General features: G+C 45.3%; 1 protein-coding gene across 1 annotated transcript in view; it reads left to right on the forward strand.

Moving 5' to 3' along the window:
* The window catches only part of LOC141167292 (uncharacterized), a 49,282-nt gene extending 30,770 nt beyond the window's left edge, over positions 1-18,512 (forward strand). Inside the window, exons 2-4 of the mRNA XM_073654722.1 lie at positions 6,844-7,254; positions 7,425-7,736; positions 18,504-18,512. Coding sequence (XP_073510823.1) covers positions 6,844-7,254; positions 7,425-7,736; positions 18,504-18,512 — 732 coding nt within the window. The remainder of the gene's footprint in view (positions 1-6,843; positions 7,255-7,424; positions 7,737-18,503) is intronic.
* The last annotated feature ends 4,921 nt before the right edge of the window (positions 18,513-23,433 follow it).

Consider the following 23,433-nt stretch of genomic DNA (forward strand, 5'->3'; position numbering starts at 1 on the left):
CAGGAGACACTGCAACACACTGCCGCTAGACAAGCCCAGGATGCGGAAGCTCACCAAAAATGCCGGGAACAGGAGACACCGCAACACACTGCCGCCAGACAAGCCCAGGATGCAGAATTTCACCAAAATCGCCGGAAAAAGGAGACACCGCAACACACTGCCGCCAGACAAGTCCAGGATGCAGAATCTCACCAAAAATGCCGGGAACAGGAGGCACCGCAACACACTGCCGCCAGACAAGCCCAGGATGCGGAATCTCACCAAAAACGCCGGGAACAGGAGACACCGCAACACACTGCCGCCAGACAAGCCCAGGATGCGGAATCTCACCAAAAACGCCGGGAACAGGAGACACTGCAACACACTGCCGCCGGACAAGCCCACGATGCAGAATCTCACCAAAAACGCCGGGAACAGGAGACACCGCAACACACTGCCGCCAGACAAGCCCAGGATGCGGAATCTCACCAAAAACGCCGGGAACAGGAGACACCGCAACACACTGCCGCCAGACAAGCCCAGGATGCGGAATCTCACCAAAAACGCCGAGAACAGGAGACACTGCAGCACACTCCCGCCAGACAAGCCCAGGATGCGGAATCTCACCAAAAACGCCGGGAACAAGAGACACCGCAACACACTGCCGCCAGACAAGCCCAGGATGCGGAAGCTCACCAAAACCGCAGGGAACAGGAGACACTGCAACACACTGCCGCTAGACAAGCCCAGGATGCGGAAGCTCACCAAAAATGCCGGGAACAGGAGACACCGCAACACACTGCCGCCAGACAAGCCCAGGATGCAGAATTTCACCAAAATCGCCGGAAAAAGGAGACACCGCAACACACTGCCGCCAGACAAGCCCAGGATGCAGAATCTCACCAAAAATGCCGGGAACAGGAGGCACCGCAACACACTGCCGCCAGACAAGCCCAGGATGCGGAATCTCACCAAAAACGCCGGGAACAGGAGACACCGCAACACACTGCCGCCAGACAAGCCCAGGATGCGGAATCTCACAAAAAACGCCGGGAACAGGAGTCACCGCAACACACTGCCGCCAGACAAGCCCAGGATGCGGAATCTCACCAAAAATGCCGGGAACAGGAGACACCGCAACACACTGCCACCAGACAAGCACAGGATGCGGAAGCTCACCAAAAACGCAGGGAACAGGAGACACCGCAACATACTGCCGCCGGACAAGCCCAGGATACGGAATCTCACCAAAAACGCCGGAAAAGGAGACACCGCAACACACTGCCGCCAGACAAGCCCAGGATGCGGAATCTCACCAAAAACGCCGGGAACAGGAGACACCACAACACACTGCGGGCAGACAAGCCCAGGATGCGGAAGCTCACAGAAAAATTCGGAAGCAGGAGACACCACGACACACTGCCGCCAAACAAGCCCAGGATGCGGAAGCTCACAGAAAACTTCGGGAACAGGAGACACCACAACACACTGCCGGCAGACAAGCCCAGGATGCGGAATCTCACAGAAAACGTCGGGAACAGGGAACACCACAACACACTGCCGCCAGACAAGCCCAGGATGCGGAATCTCATAGACAACATCGGGAACGGGAAACACCGCAACACACTGCAGCTAGACAGGAACACGATGCGGAATCCCATAAACAATGTCAGCTGAATGAATCTCCAGAATCCATGACAAACCGAGAACAACACGATCGCCAAATATATCAAAAAACAATGCTCTACCAACTAAGGCAAACCCAGCAGAACATTCAACAACTTGCACGTTACGTAACAGACAATGAAACTATAATTATTCAACACTACTGTGGGAATATGAATGTAGTTTGTTCTAAATGCGACTCTCTGAATTTCATCGAGGAAAAACCATCTGACAATCAGTTTACTCAATGCTGCCAAAAAGGAAAAGTTATGCTACCAAGATGTCACTACTCAGATCTGTTTGAGCAGTTGATGAAAGGAACGTATGAACACAGTAGAAATTTTATGGAAAATATCAGAAGTATCAACAGTTCTCATGCGTTTGCTTCATTTGGTGCCAACATTGCACCGCCCCCTGGATTCGGACCTTATTGTTTTAAATTTATGGCCAGATCTACCACCGTACTGGAACACTTCACCCAGAACTAGGACAAACACCAAAATTTGCACAATTATACATCTTTGATCCAAATGAGGCTACAGAACAAAGGATGAACCTAAAAGAAAATGAAAAGTGTAATGCAAAACTGATGAACCTAATTGCCGTACATTTACAAACAATCAGCCCATTTGCTGCCGCATATTGCATGCTAAAAGACGTCGAAGCTGAGGAGGAACAGAGAACTATACAAAATGGGACGGAAATGCCTTCTATTATCATGGCCATTAAACAAGAACGTCAACAAGATCCCCGATGTTACAACAAACCACATGTAAGTGAGGTCGCAGTTGTTTTTCAAAACGATGATGGAGAGCCTCCTTTTCAAAGGGATATATTAGTCCATTTTAAGCCAGACCAAACAAACCCTTTCGTTCCTAAAACACAACGAATTAGGATTTTGCACAGCAACCTTGATGCTCTTCTGTATCCGCTATTCTTTCCAAGCGGTGATCAAGGGTGGCATGAAAACCTACACCAGCAAGGAACTTCAAGAAGAATTACACAACTACAGTACTATAGTTTTCTTCTGTCTGTCCGAAATCACTTCAATCCTATTTTAAACGGTGGGAAACTGACACAACTGTACTTAGTCGACGCATACGTTAAAATTGAAGCTAATCGGCTCAATTTCATACGAATGAACCAAAAACAACTTAAAGTTGAAGACTACTGCGCTCTTCAAGAACATTTCAAAAACAATCCATTCAAAAAGGAATTCCAATTGGAAAAACAGAAATTCTCCAGTCGTCGTTTGAAGGTAGCCCCCGCAACATGCAACAGCGTTATCAAGATGGAATGGCAATAGTAACAAAGTATAGAAGACCTGAAATTTTTTTAATAATGACCTGTAATCCTAAATGGCCGGAAATTACCGAAAATCTACAACCCTGGCAGCAAATTGAACACAGGCCGGACTTAGTTGCACACGTATTTCAACTAAAACTCAACAGCCTTTTTAAAGACATCAAAAATGGGCTTTTTGGAACAGTCGTAGCAATGGTACAAGTCAGAGTTTCAGAAACGAGGTCTCCCACATGCGCATATACTAATTATTTTAGATGCGGATTCCAAGCTTAGCACGGAGGACGAAATTGACAACATAGTGTGGGCTGAAATTCCTAACCAAGAAAAGTATCCTGAATTGTATAATATTGTAATCTGTAATATGGTTCATGACCCATGCGGTGTAGCAAATCCAAAAAGTCCATGCATGGAAAACGGAAAGTGTACTAAAGGGTTTCCAAAGCAGTTGAAACAGCACACTGTTAAAGATTTGGATGGCTACCCATCCTACCGGCGACAACTGATTGATAACATTGTACACAACAAAAAGATTATAAATAACTCATGGATAGTTCCATACAACCCGTACTTATTAAAACGCTACAACTGTCACATCAACGTTGAAATCTGCGCTTCAATAAAAAGTGTTAAACATCTTTTCAAGTACATCTACAAGGGACATGACAAAGCTAACGTCGAAATACAACAGAAAACAGTCAATCACGATGAATCATCACGGTTTGTTGACTCAAGATATGTCAGTGCTCCAGAAGCTGCTTGGAGAATATTTGCGTTTCCAATGCATTCACAGTCCCATGCCAAAACTTTAAGCACAACGTCAACATTAATGGCATGGTTTTTGCTGAACCAACGTGACGAAAACGCAAGGCAGTATTTGTATTGAGAGATTCCAGAGCATTACGTTTGGAATAAAACTTGGAAGCCAAGACAACGAGGACTTAGCAGAATAATTGGACGCATGTATACTGTGAGTGTCTAGGATCAAGAAAGATATTGCCTTCGGCTGTTACTACTGCATGTCAAAGGAGCTAGAAGTTACGAAGATTTGAAAACAGTTAATGGAGTATTGCACGATACATTTAAAGCTGCAGCTTTGGCTTTAGGACTTCTATTGGATGATACTATGTGGACACTTACTTTAGAAGACGCAGTTCAGTTACCCTACATATGCCTAAGAAAATTCATGAAATGTTTGCCTACATTTGTGTCTTTGGACCGCCTACAAATCCGGCTCAACTTTGGACAAATTTCAAAGAACATATAATTGAAGATTACTGCTTACGTCTTCACAACAAAAGTGGAAATTGTCAAAATTGCGAATCGTATGCCATGCAAGATGTCCAAAATGTCCTACTACTGCATGGAAAAACGTTTTCAGACTTTAATTTGCCACAGCCTGCAAGTCAAGTTCCACAAATTCAAGAGTATGACGAAGCTTATGAATTAGTGTTGGCAACAGAGAAGAAAAACTCCTTAAATCAACAACAACGGATTGCATATGACACTATTGTGAGCGCTGTAGAAAACCAAGCCGATCCAACGCAAAAATGTTTCTTTATTGACGGTCCTGGAGGCAGCGGTAAAACATACCTCTATGAAGTTTTAATGCATCACGTTAGAGGGTTGGGAAAAGTCGTATTGCCATCGGCTACAACAGGTATTGCAGCAAACCTTTTACGAGGAGGTCGTACTATGCATTCACTCTTTGGGATACCAGTTCCAGTCAATGAAATCTCCGTTTCCAGAATCAAACAAGACACATTTGCAGGAAAACAGTTAAAAAGTGCAAATCTTTTGATACTTGATGAGTGCACCATGGCGCTCAAATATGCTTTGAGCTTAATTGACAGACTTCTGCGTGAAGTTATGACTACAAATATTGCAGAAAAGAATGAAATTCCTTTTGGAGGTAAAGTTTTTGTCCTTGGCGGAGATTTTAGGCAATGCCTTTCAGTTGTACCAAATGGAACAAGAACAAATATTATCGAGTCCACCTTAAAAATGTCTGACCTTTTGGAAAGAGTTTAATAAACTCCAACTAATTAACAACATGCTATCTTCTGACCCAGAGTACAGCAACTGGCTTCTTAAACTTGGTAATGGTGAACTTAGCAATGAATATAACCTTGGAGAAGACATTATTGAAATACCAGAAGACATGTTGTGCACTGACTGCATCGTAAGTGATGTTTTTGGACAATGCGTTGAAATTGATGTGAACGACCAAAGCAGTGTTGAGAGGGCCTCTTCCTATGCAATTCTCTGTCCCAAGAACGATGACGTAGCTCTGCTAAATTTCCGTGTGATGGATAGAATGTCTGGAGAGTATAAATTGTACAAAAGTGATGATTCGGTGGATGTAGACAATGAAGATGAACGAGAGCATTATCCAGTTGAATATTTAAATAGTGTTACGCCATCAGGAATGCCATCCCACAGACTACAAGTTAAAGTTGGAGCAATCGTAATGTTGCAGCGGAATCTAAATACAAGAAATGGTCTATGTAATGGAACTCGCCTTATTGTTACTGGACTCCATTCCCACATAATTCAATCAAGAGTGATCACTGGATCTGCAAAAGGAGACGAAGTGTTCATTCCACGCATTGCTTTATGTCCTTCAGACACCAGTCTTCCATTTAGGCTTTGACGTCGACAGTTTCCAGTAAAACCAGCATTTGCCATGACAATAAACAAGTCACAAGGTCAAACTCTACACCGTGTTGGCATATATTTACCGGAGCCCGTTTTTGGTCATGGACAACTCTATGTTGCATTTTCAAGAGTTAAAATGAGATCCAATGTCAAGGTGCAAGTTTTGGATACAAGTTACTTACAGATAGTCCAAAAGTATTCACCAAATGTGTTGTGTACAAAAATATTTTAGGTTGATATTGTTAAGAAATGTATTCTAGGGTCGTACTTCTTTTGTCCCATGATTTATTTTAAAATATAGTTAGATATTCATGGAATAGTTTATATATTTCGATCATCTGTTTACTAATTTTGTTCAGTTGTATTAAGTTCTATCAGCAATAATATTTAATAATAAAATATTATTTAACACAGAAAATTTTGTGTATTCATTATATCATTCTTAAATCTTCATAGCAGCATGTGCTACTAAACTGAATGCAGATTTGTGCCTCTCCACACACTTAAGGCCCTGTCACACATAACGAGATCGCTAGCGAGATCGTTACTACGTCACGGTTTTGAGATCGCTGGAGAGATCGTTGGGGAGCTGTCAAAGATGCAGAACTTGCCAACGATTTCGGCCGCCCCAGCGATCTAACTAACGATCTCGTTGGTCGTTGGGGCGCTTTCACACAGCAGCTATTTCAACGATCCACACCTTGATAGGGACTGTACTGTGTCACAAAGGCATGCATAAAATTACTTTTCCGCGCCCCCTCATCTCCGATTGATGGACGCTACTGCGTTCTGATTGGCGGCAGGTTTAAAATAAGGCGACGTTGCAGCAATTCCGTTCCTTTATTCCTATCTGCGCTCTGCTTTCGGATCGTAGCAGTGCTCTCCGTGCAAGATTCGTTCATCTGGGATTTGTTAAGGCCCTGTCAGCGTCCTGATTTTTGGATCCTAGTAACGTTCTACAGCTGTGATTCCATTCATCTGGGCTTTGTTCCTGACAAGCGTTCTGGTTTGTGGATTTTCTTCAGCTGTGACTCAACATTGATTTTTTGGTTCTTCAGGCAGCTATATTGCTTTGTTTACACGGTAAGTTATTTTAGTGGGTTTTTGCCACACCCAACAAGTATACATTTGCTTATGCATCAGAGGCCATTTTTAAGGGGGTCAACAAACAGTGTGCAGTATTTTTTACTATGTTTTAAAATGTTTCATGTATGCTCACTGTATGCTATCCTTTTTCAGATGGCTTTCAAAAGTGAAGAGTTTGTGAGGGAAATGATTGACCTCTACCGCTCCCTGCCGTGCCTTTGGCAAATAAAATCAACAGACTACTGCAATAGAGAGAAAAAGAGGGAGGCATACCAGCAATTGATTGCCCTCTTTAAAAGGCATGGCCCCAACGAAAAGGTGGATGAAGAGCTGGTGAAGAGAAAAATCCAGGGTCTACGCACCGTATATAAGAAAGAACACAACCGGGTGGAGAAGTCAAAGAAGTCGGGTACCGGCACAGATGAGGTTTATGTGCCGACATTATGGTATTATGACTTGCTTGCCTTCACCCGTGACCAGGAGCTACCTCGGCGAATGGCGTGTACGATGCGGCCGACCCCGGAAGAAGACCCCGACATCCGGACTGACTCCCCTGTTGAAGATGTAAGTACCTTCTTTGCTTCCCTGTAAATAGCATTTATACTTTCAATGTACATGCCATAGTTTAGCCGCCCCTCACATTTGTTTTTTTAGTACACGTGTACCCATGCTGGTCATAACATACCTGCTGGATGTTGTAACCAAATCTTAACTTTAATTTTGTGTTCCCACAGCACCATCGGCAAGATGACGACATCCCGGCTACGGAACGTGGTATGGAGGAGGCGAGTGTGCTGTCAAGGAATGAGGAACCTATGGCATCGGTGAATGAAGACCCTATGGCCTCTACAAGTGAAGACCTTGTGCCTCGGCGACAAAGAAAATCAAAGAAAAGAAAGGCCAGCTTGCCGCCATCGCCAGATCTAATATCTCTGGCGAACAAGATTCTACTGCTGCAGACCCAGGCCAAGCGGGACAGCTTTGCAACATTTGCTGGCGAGAGACTACAGAGGCTGGATGACCGACAGAGGGCGCACGCAGAAAGGGTCATGTTTGAGACTTTAAATAAAGGGGCAGCCGGTGAACTTAATGAAACTTCTACTGTACATACTCTGATCGACCCTGGCCCTTTTCAGCAACATTCTTGGACCCATACGCCGGACCCACTTCGCAGCACACCAGTGCAGAGGATCCGGCATCCACAAAGCCTTGCCCCCCCCCACAGTATCCCATGTGTTCGGATTCTTTTGTTTCCCCCAGGCATGGATACACAAATACAGGCAATCGATATGAAGAACTGTAGTGATGTTTCATTTCAATTTTTGTTATCATTTTGTAAATATTGTTAATTTAATACTTATTTAAATTGTTAAAATTGTTCACATTTTTGTTTGTTTATAAAAAAAATGTTTTATTGTCCTCTTTTTTTAACTTTACCCCTGCCCTCCGATCTCCCCCTGATTGAAATAAAAATGTTTTTTTGTTGTCTTATTTTCAACTTTACCTCTTCCCGAGGGTGAGACCCCTCACCCCTGCCCTCCGATCCCTTCCCAATCTCCGTTCCCTACCCTCCATTCCCATCCCTGCTCTCCGCTGGTGATCACCTCCTCCTCTTCTCCTCTTCCCGCTCCAGGCTTCATCACCTGTCTTCTGTCTTCTCCCTGTGTCCTCTGGTCTTCTTCCCCTCCTCTTCCTACTTCCCTTGTTTAGTCTTTGGGGTCAGAGTTATGGTGCACTGTATGGCAAAGATCTGCCATACCATGCACCATGAGTCTGACTTTGATTATAGGTTGTATATACTAGATTCTTGATAGGGCGTTGATACAGGGAACTAGTCTGATTGCCGTATGTGGAGTCAGGAAGGAATTTTTTTCCCCGAAACGGAGCATGTTTTTTTCTTTGCCTTCCTCTGGATCAACATGTTAGGTCTTCCTTTAACTTTTCATACTATGTTCCTATTCTTTCCTATTCTTTCCTATTCTTTCCTATTCTTTCCTCTTCTCTCTTCTTCTTGAATTAGCTGGCATCTGTGAAAGCCGACTTCAGACGGCTTTCCTGCCCCCACACAACATCAGCTGATAACATCAATTAGCAGGCGGCTATGAAAGCCGACTTCGGAGTCGACTTTCCTGCCCCCGCACAACATCAGCTGATAACATCAATTAGCAGGCGGCTTTGAAAGCCGACTTCGGAGTCGACTTTCCTGCCCCCGCACAACATCAGCTGATAACATCAATTAGCAGGCGGCTATGAAAGCCGACTTTGGAGTCGGCTTTCCTGCCCCCGCACTGCTCGTCAGGCAGTATCACACAGGATAGGGTTAGATACACAACTCTTCAGGCAGTATCACACAGGATAGGATTAGATACACAACTCAGCAGACAGTATCACAAAGAATAGGATTAGATACACAACTCGTCAGGCAGTATCACACAGGATAGGGTTAGATACACAATTCTTCAGGCAGTATCACACAGGATAGGATTAGATACACAACTCAGCAGACAGTATCACAAAGAATAGGGTTAGATACACAACTCTTCAGGCAGTATCACACAGGATAGGATTATATACACAACTCAGCAGACAGTATCACAAAGAATAGAATTAGATACACAACTCGTCAGGCAGTATCACACAGGATAGGGTTAGATACACAACTCAGCAGACAGTATCACAAAGAATAGGATTAGATACACAACTCGTCAGGCAGTATCACACAGGATAGGATTTGATACACAACTCAGCAGACAGTATTCGGAGTTGGCTTTCCTGCCCCCGCACAACATCAGCTGATAACCTCAATTAGCCCGCAGGCACAGACCCCGTAAGTATCGCGGCTCTTTCCAGCAGCCGCGGACATCAGCGCTGTAGTGCAGTGTATTGCCGCGCAGAGACCGGCTCTCTGCACAGCAACACCAGTGCCAGCCGCCGGCCTATCAGAGGCCAGCAGCTGACATCTGCGCATGGCAGTGACGTCATACGCCGCTGCGCTGGGACGCTGATGTCAGCTGCTGGCCTCTGATAGGCCGGTGGCTGGCACTGGTGTTGCTGTGCAGAGAGCCGGTCTCCGCACAGCAATACTCTGCACTACAGCGCTCATGTCGGCGGCTGCTGGAAAGAGCCGCGATACTTACGGGGTCTGTGCCTGCGGGCCGCATGAAGCAGCCGGAGGGTCCGCATGCGGCCCGCGGGACGCGTGTTTGAGACCTCTGATCTATACAGATGCATACATATAATGGGTGTGAGTGATGAAACATCTTGTTTGTTTGTAACAAAGTGTAGACAACAGTGGATATAAACTTTAACTTTTTTTTATAAAAATAGAATAAATATAACAACAAACCAAAAAATATCAACAACATAAAAAAAAAATTTTATTGACTGCCGCGACGCTCTTGGGCTGCCACAAATCTTGCCAGCATCACTCCGTGCTGGTGGATCTCTTCACTAAGTCTCCACTGTGACGCCAGGAGATCGTGTAATGTTGGGATTTCTACGGAGGTAATTGTTAAACTTAAGTCCAATAATTCTGTACATTCATCAAATTAAGGCTATGTGCCCACGATGCACCACACCCGGGTACCATCCGCACATTAGAACGCGCTAATTACGCAAGTACAGATGCAGTATTGCGGAATTGGCGCATTATAATGCAAGTCAATGGCGGCGCAAAAAAAAACTCCTTCTGCAAAATAATTGGTAGTGCTTTGTTTTTTTCCGCAATGATAATCTGCAGCGGAAATTTCCGCAGCATGTGCACAGCACATACGGATTATCATTGGGGAACATTGCTGCCCTTCTACCATGCGCTTTTAATGCGTTTCCACAGCTGTAAAAACGCTGCAGAAACGCCTTAAAAAACGCATCGTGGGCACACAGCCTATCAGGTACATGTTTGTTATTTAACACTTATGGTTTTCGGTTTGCTCGGGTGATGACGAGCTGATGGACCACCCGGATTCCCTGGCATCACCGGCTAGGGAAAGACACAACACTTCATAGTACATGACAGCCCTATACTTTCCAAGTTGTATGGACCGTATTTTATGTGAAAGCATTACCGTAAGACGAAGCTGCACCTATATCACGGAGTGATGCTGGCGAGCCTGTGGATGACTGCTGCTGGGGCTCCGGGGCTGCAGGTGACTCCCGCTGGGGCTCTGGGGCTGCAGGTGCTGGAAAACAAATAACATTAGATACCTAAGGTAATTGCAGTTGTAACTAATGTGCTGCCATATATTGTGCTAACGTATTTTAAAACCACTCACCACGATGGGGCAAAGTCTGTGACCGGATGCTGGTGATACGGTCGGCAGATCTATACTTCAGATCCGCCAGCTTCTTCCTGATATGGGTAGCAGAGCGCTGCACCCCAAATCTCCGGACCAGGCCCCGACCGATCCTCTGCAGCACCGCCCGTTTATGGAGCACTGGATGTTCAGAGTGCACATGGCACTCATAATCCAGTGCATCCAGCTGTGCTACAAGGTAGCGCACCTCGGCATCGCCCCAAGGAGATGCTCACATCCTGGATGCCATATTGCTACTGATGAGCTAGGCCGCAACTACGTCGTTAAACACGCCCACGACGCATCAACTTCGGTAACCACGCCCATGACGTATTAACGTCGCCCGCGGCTTATTAGAGGACGCTACTGCGCGCTAGCTGCGACCTGAATTATTAGCATCTCTGTCAGACTGGAGACGCTGTATTGATAATGCGTCATCTGTAGAACGCAGCAGCGTCTCCAGTCTGACGGTCACACAGGAACACTGGTGTCTAGGTGGTTTTAAGTAGAAATATATATCTATATTTTTAGGTAGGTATGCATACTTTTGTGTCTGTGACTATGTATGTGTATATCTAGTTATCTGTATATAAGTGTGGATATGGGTGTAGATTTTTATGTATCTGAATATGTATGTGTATATGGATGTATATGGATGTATCTGTATACATATGAGTACACCAGTGGTGTACCGCCATTGGCGGCATGCCACATAACTGCTATGGGGCCCGTGGCCGTAGGGGGCCCGTGAGCCAGCGGACCCCATAGCAGTCTCCCCCATTCTGTACCCCACGCTCCGCTGTTTGGTTGCCGCCGCCGCCCACTGCCACTGTGTTCAGACATGGCCGCGCGCTGTGCGGCTGTGTCTTGTGGTAATGACGGCAGGGGCGACACTGCACCTTTAATTGTGCTTGTGTCGCCCCTGCTGCGTCATTACTACAAGACACAGCCGCACAGCACACTACGCACAGCCATTACTGAGTACAGTGCCGGTGGGCGGCGGTTAATCAAACAGCGGCAACGCTGCTACGATGCACCACGCTGTGTCAGACAATGGAGCTGCCAGCTGCTGTCGTGATGAGAGAGACAGGCTGCAGAGACTGAAGCAGCGGGGAATGAGGAGTGGTAAGTATGTATTTATTTATTTTTGTAAATCAGTCAGTACTGATAATACTGGAAGACTGGGGCTGCCTTTTACCCTATGGGGGGCTGCATTATACTGTGTGGAGGACCACAGCGAGTGCATTATGTATATGTATGCATATGTATATGCTCTCCCATCCTGGTATACAGGGCTGTGGAGTCGGCAAGCCAAACCGACTCCTCAATTTCCATGACTCCGACTCCACGACTCCGACTCCCTCATACATGGCTCATGTGATACATTTCCTATAGCACAGATTCATCTCAGCTAAAAGTCCAGATCCAATCAGGAATAGAACATTTATAGGACATTTCATAAATTTTCCAAATTGTTTGGAAAAAAATATTCCACACAAACTGCATTGAACTACTGTACCCAATTTATTATATATTTTATGAGTCGGTCCTTATTATACCGACTGCAACTCCGACTCCACAGCCCTGACAGTAGGGTCATTACACTGTGCATGTGGAGGCTAAAAAGGAGGAATTCACCATCGGGGTATCATACTGTGTTAAGGGGGACACTTTTGTTGGCATCACATTTTATGGGGCTATGAAAGAGGAATCTAGGAGTTGAGAAAGGAAGAAAGTTGCTATGCAAAGGCTGGAAGGTTGTGAGATCTGCTCTTCTGTGTCCCCAACAATTATTTACTTTTTTTTTTTGTGGGGGTCCCCAATTATAACTTCTGCTATGGGGTCCCATGATTCCTATGTACGCCCCTGGAGTACACGTATGTATATACGGGCCCTTACTACTGAAACAATGAGAAACAAAGCTTTTGCAAAGTAAAACACAGTTTATTACACAAATCAGTACAAAACTGAAAGTAGTGTATAATTGTCAGTAGTTGCCCACTATAAGTTCTGATGCTGCCAAGTAACAGCACCAGGACCGTTAAAATACTGGCAGTAGTTGTCGCGGCAGGTCTTCGCATCCTGGGAGTTTCTGCCATATCCCACTGGTTGAAGGCCTGCAATTGCAGGATCGTTTGCACGCCATTCTCCGAGCTCCACTTCCCCATTGGCTAGGTCCACAGAGTCCACGAAGCCAGACGGACAGTACGTAATTGCATCACGTCGACGAAGAAAGTTGTGAAGCGTGCAACAGGCCAAAACAACAGAGTCTATTGATTTAAGCTTCATGTTAATTGGCGTATGAAAAACTCTGAAGCGGTTGGCCATGATACCGAAGGTATTTTCTACAACACGACGTGCCCTTGACAAACGATAATTGAAAATTCTTCTTTCCTGGGTAAGACTTTTTTGGGGGAACGGTTTAATAAGATTGGGATGAAGTTGGAAGGCTTCATCGCCGGCAAAAACAAAATGAAGGTTACCTGTAGTCTCTGAGTTGGGAGGCAAGTGTAGGTCACAGTTGTCCAATTGCTCTAAAACACCACCATCAGAAACCCTGCCGTTCATGCCAACATCTACATTTATAAATTCGTAATTGGCGTTAACAAGGGCCATCATGATGATGCTGAAATAGCCCTTATAATTATAAAAATAGGATCCGCTATTTGGTGGCTGAGTGATTCGGACATGTTTCCCGTCCAAAGCCCCACCACAGTTAGGGAACTGCCACAGCTGCTCAAAATCAGAGGCAATCTTTTTCCATTCCTCCTCCGTGTTGGGAAACTGTATGTAACTACGTAGACTGTGGTAAATCGCATTACATGTCTCCGGGATTAGAGCACTGAGCATGGGCCTTGAAATGGCTGCAGAAAAATGCAAGTCTTGGAGTGAGCATCCGGTGGCCAAGAATCTCAGTGTGACTGCCAATCTTTCATCTGCCGGAATGTCAGCAAGCATCGCTGTATCCTTCCGTTGAATACGTGGCGTAACTCGTTCCAGTAACTCTTTAAAAGATTCCTCTGATATCCTCAGATAGTTGCGGAAATCATGAGGGTTCTTCTCCTGAAGCTCTCTTACAAGTTGCATGTGGGACAATTCAGACCTCTTCTGCAGCCACTCTCTGGTCCACATGCGACGTTTTCGTTTGGAACGCCTCTGTAGCTCTCGTGCCTCATCTTGACGCCGAGCTTCCTCAACCAGCAATGCAGCAACCACAATAGCACACTGCCCGTCGTCCATGATGTGCAAACTGCAAACATAACATGAAAAGATGAGAACACTTTCAACAAAACAATTAACACAAGTATTTAAACTGTACATAAAAAATATCATGGAAAACCGTGTTCCATTCTGTTAGTGAGCTTGACAGAAAACGTGCTGTGTGGGTTCGTGTGCATGAGACCCCTAAAATATCTGTCCATGCAAAAGCATATATATATACAGATAGAAGCCAAGCCCTCCCTCCCTGAAGAGCAATGATAGCAGATAATTGGTAAATGTCCTATAAATGAATTAAAAATGGAAACTCACTTGAGACCTCAAACAACTCCTACCTCGCTAAAGATGCCTGATTTCTTCAAAGCGGAGTCACAGCTGGAGAACGTTACAATGATCCGCAAAAATTAGCACTAGTCCACTGAACGGATATTAACAGCCCGGAGAACTCTGCTACGATCTGCAATCAAGCACGAGGTCAGAAACAAAGGACGGAATCGCTATTCTGTTGCCTTTTTATGCGCGGCCGGAAATGAGAACGCTGTAGCAACCACCAATCGGGGACGAGGGGCGCGGAAAAGTCCAATTTATGCGTGTCTCTGCTCTGAATCGCTGACGAGGTCGTTGGTTAGGTGTCAAATACAGCGATGCACACTGTCAAGCGGGAGAGCAACGACCCAGGAATGGTCCAGGAAGCTTTGCAATGATCAACGATCTCACAGCAGGGGCCTGATCGTTGCTACCTGTCAAATGTAACGAGATCGCTAGCGATGTCGCTATTGCGTCACAAAACCTGTGACGTATCAACGATCTCGCTAGCGATCTCGTTATGTGTGACAGGGCCTTTAGTCCCGCTGTGGAAAGGACCGAATCTACACACAGCAGCAAATCAGCGCGAGCTGTGCCTCACATCCTGCGAGGAGCTGCTGAAAACAGAACAGACAGCGCTGGAGCAGAGAAAAGGAAACAAGGTGAGTATTAGGGTTTAGTTTTTAACTGTGCTGTGGAGATGAGGGAATGAGTAGGTCATACAAAACCACGATAAGGGGCCCATACAAGCTAGGATGAGGAAGCCGTACAATCCAAGATAAGTCAGCCATACAAACCAGGATTAGGAGAATGACGGAGCCATACAAACCACAATTACAGAATGAGGAAGCTTGACAACATGACGTAATGACAAAATTCATTAGGGGCACCGAGGGGATACATTGTGAAGTTAATTTGAAGTAGTGCACAACCCATTTAAACACTGCTTCGCTGATTAGTCGCGCCCGGTCGGCCGCATGCATATTCTAGAATACCCGATGCATTAGAATCGGGCCACCATCTAGTATTGTATATTCAGCTCCAGTGAGCACACTGGTATATTCATTAGAATTCATTTCTCATTAAAAGCACATAATAACATACAAATATAATTAAAATGCTTTGGTTACAATAGGATTGCGGCAATTAGAATTGTATTGACATAACACGGCTTATGAGACATGTAACAAGTATATGTAAACAGGACAGTCATGTTAATATAAGCCTTAAAGAGATATGTTGTCAGACTAAATATAAATTACGTTGTATACAATTGATACAAGAAACCTGTAATGAACTTATTATGATTAATGCTACTGTATATTCAAAATAACAATGTACACTGCAATATAGCATTAATTTTTTTTATTATTTTGGCATAGAAGAAAAACAGATGGCAAACCGATGGTAAAAAGAGGGATATGGACAAAAAAGGAAGGCAAATCGGATCCCGCACACTGATGAAAAGCCATCCGTTTTATCTGAGAAACAAAAAAAAATGTAGTCTGAATGAGGTCTAAGGCTATGTTCACACGCAGTCAAAACCTACTCTCCTGGCATTAAAAATGTTGCGTTCAAATGCCTATTTTGCTGCGTTTTTGCCACGTTTTTTGGGTGCTGATTACATGTGTGCTTTGTCCCCAGTACATATTTAATAAAGTAAGCTTTATTCACCAAAAATGCTTCAAAAATGTTTTCAACAGGTTTTAATTTGCAGAAAAAAACGCTGCAAGTGCACATAGCTTTAGGTAGAATATAGCTGTACTTACCCTGTACAGTTTACCGCAGTGCAAACCGAGCTGGTAACACTGAAGCGTATCTAGGGTGATAGTGGGGGGGAGGGCAGACAGGTCATATGACCTGGGCGCAGCGACAAGAGTGCGCCTAATGCAGGCGTCTGAGGTGTCTCCTCCAGCGGCTGTGTGATTTTTTGCCCCCCACCACCCCCCCCCCCATCTCCCCAGATTGGGAGTCGGCAGTTCTCTGAGTCGGCAGTCAGACTGACAGCTGGCCCACAGAAGTGCAGTGCGCTAGTTCCCAGTGTACAACTGTACTCCTGTCTTTCAGATGCGAGTACAATTGAAGCTCCAACCTCCAGGTCAGGAAGACTTCAGCAGTGTGATCAGGTCAGGTCATTCGCCGCTGCTGCAGAGGCGCGCCTTGGTGGTAAGTGTTGCTGAAGACACCAAGGATTTAGTGTGCGGGTGGGGGGACATTTAGTGTAACAGGGGGTGGGGAAGATTTGAGGACACAGTTTGGGGAGCAAGGAAGAGACAGGTGCAGACACAATATGGGGAGCAGGACAAATTTGAAGACAAAGAATGAGGAGCAAGGGGAGAGATGGGGGATGTATGAGAAAAAAGTATGGGGGGATGGGTACAGACAGAGTATGATGAGTGGGGGTGGGTGCGGACACAGTATAGTGAGTGGGGAGGTGGGTGCGGACACAATTTAATGAGTGGGGGACTGGGTGCGGGCACAGTATGAGGAATGAGGGGGGATGGGTGCAAACACAGAATTGTGAGTGAGGAGATTGGTGCAGACACAGAATGGGGAACAAGTGGGGGATGGAAGCAGACACAGAATGGGGGGTGGGGGATGGTGCGAATACAGTTTGAGTAGTGAAGGGAAAAATGTATGTGGACACAGCATGAGGAGCGAGGGTGTTAGGATGAGTGCGGATACAGTATGGGGAGTCGGGGGGATGTGTGAGAAGGCAGTATGGAGAGTGAGGAGGTAAGTATATGAGGAGACAGTATGGTTAGCAGAGGGGATGTGAGCAGAGACAGTATGAGGAGGTAGGAGGAAATGCGCGAGGAGACTATTGAGGGGACTAGTGTGAGGAGACAGTATGGGGGGAGAAAAGTATGAGTGGGCACAGAATAGAGACTGAGTAGTGTGGAGGGACAGTAAGGTCACAGCCAGGAGGGAACAGTAAGCCAAGGAGGGGAAGTTTAATGACGGGACACAGTATACAGACTGGGCCATATAGGAGGGACACAGTCTGAGAGTACAGAGTGAAGAGAGAGCCCAATATGGAAAGGAGGGGGCAGTGTGGAGGGCATTTACCATAAGAGGGACAGGGTGTGGGTCATATTTTGTGCAGGGAATATAGTAAGGGGTAATTATTTATTCAGGGGCTCAGCGAAGGGCAGATATTTTTATGCAGGAGCATTATAATGACACTGCTATTTTAAAAGAAAAAAGAGAGGGGTCGCTCACTGGTCTATTCGGGTGCTCTGAAGAAAAAAGTAATCTCAATTGCAAAAAGAACTTCGGCACTCCATACATGAATCTATAAGAAATATTATATCTAGACTAATGTCACTTTGAAAAATGAAGGTTTTTTGCGCATAATTTGGCCAATTTATGTGTGCCCATCAACCACGACAAGGTCACCTTCGTATGATGGGAAACTACGCTACGCTACCACTGGATATGCCACTCTTGGGCTGTAAGCCTGTATGAACAATGTCTCTGCTTAGGCTTTTAACCTACAATGTATGGGCTGGTAGAGCTAGTTAAAACCACCTGTGACTGAATGGGAGGGACACATGGTCAGAAAAAAGGCTGTCAAACTTCTAATAGTGTGAACACGTACCTGCTGCAATGTTCCAGGAGCAGGATCCCATCATACGAAGGTGACCTTGTCGTGGTTGATGGGCACACATAAATTGGCCAAATTATGCGCAAAAAACCTTCATTTTTCAAAGTGACATTAGTCTAGATATAATATTTCTTATAGATTCATGTATGGAGTGCCGAAGTTCTTTTTGCAACCGCTATTTTAAAAGTTATCGTGTGGAGATGTGCTGCAGAAGTCTGAGGAAGATGGAAGTCTGCAGAGATGAGCTGTGGATGAGAAAAGTCATCATGGCGTCTGGACAACATGAAGAAAAAAAGAGAATAACTGCAATCAGAGACAGCGTCGTCTATCATGTATCTGGATTTAAATGTTTTTCGTGATACTAATTCTTATGTTTTTATTTATATTAGGAGCATTAAAGGGGTTGTCCAAGTTTGTGATGAGTCTGCAGTCAATCTATGTGACTATACACTTCTGAATTTTCACAGTGTGCACTGCACGCTGTCAGGATTCTTTGGTGCAAGTGATTTTCATACATGCGGTCACATGACGACTAGACATGCGTGCCCTCTCTCAATGAAAATGAATTGAGTGAGGCAGGACAAGTCTGTCACGTACAGTCAGGGGTGGATTAAGAGTAGCAAGGCCCCCCCACACACACACACACACACGCACCTGATGTATCACATGTCACATGATCCCCTCTGATAGATCATGTGATAGTTCACGTGAAATTAATTTGGCACAATATTAATTCTAATAATTTTTTTTAGGGTGTATGCCCACTATGCGTTTTTTTAAGCAATTCCGCTGCAGAAACGCTTAAAAAACGCTTGGTAGAAGGTCTGCCATGTTCCCCAATGATAATCCGCATGTGCTGTGCACATGCTGTGGAAATTTCCGCTGTGGATTATCATTGTGGAAAAATCCGCAGCATTACCAATTATTTTGCGGAAGCTCGGGGTTTTCGCCACCATTGACTTGCATTGGAACGCATGTAATCCGCATCACTGCATCTGTACATGCGGATTCCATGTGTTTCAATGTGCGGATGGTACCCGGGTCTGGAGAAGAGGAGACTCTCCTCTGGACCCAGGTACCATAGAACCTGTAAAAAAAAGAATAAAATAAAAAATAAATATCATACTTACCTTCTGATGGCCCCCGGTGTCTTTATCCGATGCGTCCTGGCTTGCCGGCAGCTCACGATGGTCTGAAAAGGACCTGCCGTGACGTCATTTGGTCATGTGACGGGTCACGCGACCGCTGACTTTGGCAGGCCATCAGAAGGTAATTATATATTTATTTTTTACCATTCTTTTACGGTCACACTATATAAATCCATGCCGGTTGCATGGATTTATATAGTGTGACCAAGTTGTCAAGCACTTTCCAAGTGATGCTAAAATCGCTTGGAAAAGCGCTTGATAACCCACATGCAGAAATGCATGTGAAGAACGCTTCACTTCCGCATGTCCCTGGCAGGAAAAACGCATGTACAATCCGCAGGCGTTTTTTCTGCCAGGGAGATGCAGAAACGCTCAAAAAAAATCCGGAGCATTTCTGCATCGTGGGCACATAGCCTTACATTAATTGTATGACTCAATATTGAGCACACGTAGCCATCTATACACGGTGGGAGGCCGCACGGCGCCATCTATACACAGCGGGAGGCCACACGGCGCCATCTATACAGAGCAGGAGGCCACACGGCGCCATCTACACACAGCAGGAGGCCACATGTAGCCATCTATACACAGCGGGAGGCCACACGGCGCCATCTATACACAGCGGGAGGCAGCACATAGCCATCTATGCACAGCAGGAGGCCGCACGTAGCCATCTATGCACATCAGGAGGTCGCACGTAGCCATCTATGCATAGCAGGAGGCCGCACAGCGCCATCTATGCACAGCAGCAGGCCGCACAGCACCATCTATGCACAGCAGGAGGCCGCACAGCGCCATCTATACACAGCAGGAGGCTGCACAGCGCCATCTATACACAGCGGGAGGCTGCACAGCGCCATCTATACACAGCAGCAGGCCGCACAGCACCATCTATGCACAGCAGGAGGCCGCACAGCGCCATCTATACACAGCAGGAGGCTGCACAGCGCCATCTATACACAGCGGGAGGCTGCACAGCGCCATCTATACACAGCAGGAGGCTGCACAGCGCCATCTATACACAGCAGGAGGTTGCACGGCGCCCCCCCAGAGACAGCGGGAGGCCGCACGCAGTCACGCACACACAAACATATACAGACATATACATACACGCATAAACACATTTGAAACACAAAAATACATATAAACAGACATCACACAATGATATCTGCCTGCACACACACACACACACTCACTCAATCACACATACACACACTCAATCACACATACACTCACTCACTCTCACACATACACACTCTCTCACACACACTCTCTCATACACACACACTCTCTCACACACAGACACACACACACACACAGACACACACAGACTCACCATCCCCCGGCTCGGCTCCAGTCCTCTTGCTCCTTTCCGGTGCAGCACTGCAGGCCGGGCGCGCACTGCGTGACGTCACAGCTAGGAGACACGGCCGCGCACAGGGCCGTGTCTCCTAGCAGTGACGCGGCCGGGCCAGCACTGCAGCTGTTAACTTCCCTGTGTGCTGGCCCAGCCGCGTCACTGCTAGGAGACACGGCCCTGTGCGTGGCCGTGTCTCCTAGCTGTGACGTCACGCAGTGCGCGCCCGGCCTGCAGTGCTGCACCGGAAAGGAGCAAGAGAACTGGAGCCGAGCCGGAGGATGGTGAGTCTGTGTGTGTCTGTGTGTGTGTGTGTCTGTGTGTGAGAGAGTGCACAGGGCCATGTCAAGCACCGAGTAGTTACAGCTGCTCGGTGATATGTTTGAATCACTCACGTGTGCATGATTTGCGACTGTTTAACAACTTTAATACATGTGAGGAATGTGTAAGAAATAGACACAAAAGCAAAAATTAAAGCAAAAATTAAAGATGTGTCTGACAGGATATCAAGACTCTTCAGACCTACAGATCACTACCCATTCCTGCTAATACATGTGGGGACAAATGACACCGCAAGAAAGGACCTGGAAACCATCTGCAGTGACTTTGAAGACTTAGGCAAGAAAGTGAAAGAATTGGGAGCGCAGGTGGTCTTCTCATCCATCCTCCCAGTGGATGGCCATGGAACAATGAGGTGGAATAAGATTCTACAGGTGAACAACTGGCTACGTCGATGGTGCCGTCAACAAGGATTTGGATTTCTGGATCACGGAATGAATTACCTATACGATGGACTACTTGCTAGAGATGGGGTGCACCTTACGAAGACTGGAAAATATGTATTTGGAAGTCGCCTTGCTACACTCATCAGAAGAGCTTTAAACTAGAACAATGTGGGAAGGGAAGCAAAAGGCCAGAAAAAGCCATACAGCTGACAAATACTATTGAGATCTCTGCTACTGGAAGTGGAAAGGAAGAACAAAGACAAAACAATTTAAATAATAAAAATATGGGAGGAAGAGAAACCAATCACAAACTAAAATGTTTTTATACAAATGCACAAAGCATGGGCAACAAACAAGGAGAATTGGAACTACTAATGCAGGAAAAGGAATATGATGTCATTGGAATCACTGAAACTTGGTGGGACGATACACATGATTGGAATAAAAGGCTAAAAGGATACAACTTATTTGCAAGAAACAGACTTGATAAACGAGGAGGAGGTGTTGCATTGTATGTTAGAAAAGCGTATATCTGCACAGAGATTGAAGCTTCAGAGACTGGGAGTTCTGTGGAAACTGTTTGGGTAAGAATACAAGGAGAGAACAACGGAAAGGACACCATTGTAGGCATTTACTACAGGCCACCTGGGCAAGCTGAAGATATGGATGAACTCTTTATGTATCAAATGACCAAGTTCTCCAAAAAATATGACGTAGTGGTCATGGGAGATTTCAACTATCCAGACATTTGTTGGGAATCTCTCTCAAGTAAAACTAACAGGTCAAGCAAATTCTTATCCTCTCTTGCTGACAACTTTATCTTCCAAAAGGTAGGGGAGAAAACAAGGGGATCTGCTACTTTGGATCTAATCCTTATAAACAGGGAGGAAATGGTTGAGGAGGTAAAGGTGGCTGGGACCCTAGGAGGCAGCGATCATGCTATTATAAAATTTTGGATAACTAGAGGAGGAAGACATGTGAAGACTCAAACTTCAAGGTTAGATTTTAGAAAGGCAGATTTTAAGAGACTCAGAAAGAGAATAGGAGGGATCCAATGGCTGGATGTCCTTAAGGACAAAAATGTCCAGGAAGGATGGGAAATTTTTAAAAATGAGATTCTCAAAGCACAATCGTTAACAATCCCGAAAAGTAGGAAGAATGGGAAGCATTTAAGGAAACCAGGATGGATGAACACAGAACTTAAACACATGCTAAAAAGAAAGAAAGAAATGTTTATTAAATGGAAAGAGGGAGGCATATCTAAAGAAGATTATAATGCAGTCTGCAGATCCTGCAGGGCACGTATCAGTTTAGCTAAAGCTGACAATGAATTAAGGCTTGCAAGAGATGTCAAAAGCAATAAAAAAGGATTTTGGGGGTATGTCAGAAGTAAAAGAAAAGTCAAAGATGCTATAGGATTTTTGCAGGATGAAAATGGAGAAATGGTAAGAGAGGATGTTGAGAAGGCCGAACTTTTTAATTCCTATTTTGCATCTGTTTTCTCTCAGAAAGAAAATGTAACATCAACTGATCTTCACTGTCCTTTTAAAGGAATAGAGGAATCCAAGTTATCTGTAAACAGAAAGATTGTGAGGGAATATTTAGCTAACATAAATGAGTTCAAGTCTCCAGGTCCAGATGAATTACACCCCAGAGTACTGAAGGAGATCGTAGAAGAAATTTTAGAACCACTCTCCATAATCTTTGAAAATTCTTGGAGAACAGGAGAAGTCCCAGAAGACTGGAGAAGAGCAAATGTTGTTCCTATCTTCAAAAAGGGGAAGAAGGTGGACCCAGGGAACTATAGGCCGGTGAGTCTGACTTCTATACCAGGAAAGATCTTTGAACAAATTATTAAACAACATGTATGTAAGTACATGGATAAGAATGAAGTGATTAACCAGAGTCAGCATGGGTTTGTAACTAACAAGTCATGTCAGACAAACTTAATTTCCTTCTATGACAGAATCACTGACTGGGTGGATCAGGGAAATGCTGTAGATATAGTATATCTTGACTTCAGCAAAGCATTTGACAAAGTATCTCACACCATCCTTATTGAAAAATAGACCAGGCAACTGTTAGGTGG

The sequence above is a fragment of the Phyllobates terribilis genome, unplaced genomic scaffold (assembly GCF_046119375.1).
Source record: "Phyllobates terribilis strain yellow unplaced genomic scaffold, ASM4611937v1 Scaffold_11__3_contigs__length_659146591, whole genome shotgun sequence".
Taxonomy (NCBI): Eukaryota; Metazoa; Chordata; class Amphibia; order Anura; family Dendrobatidae; genus Phyllobates; species Phyllobates terribilis.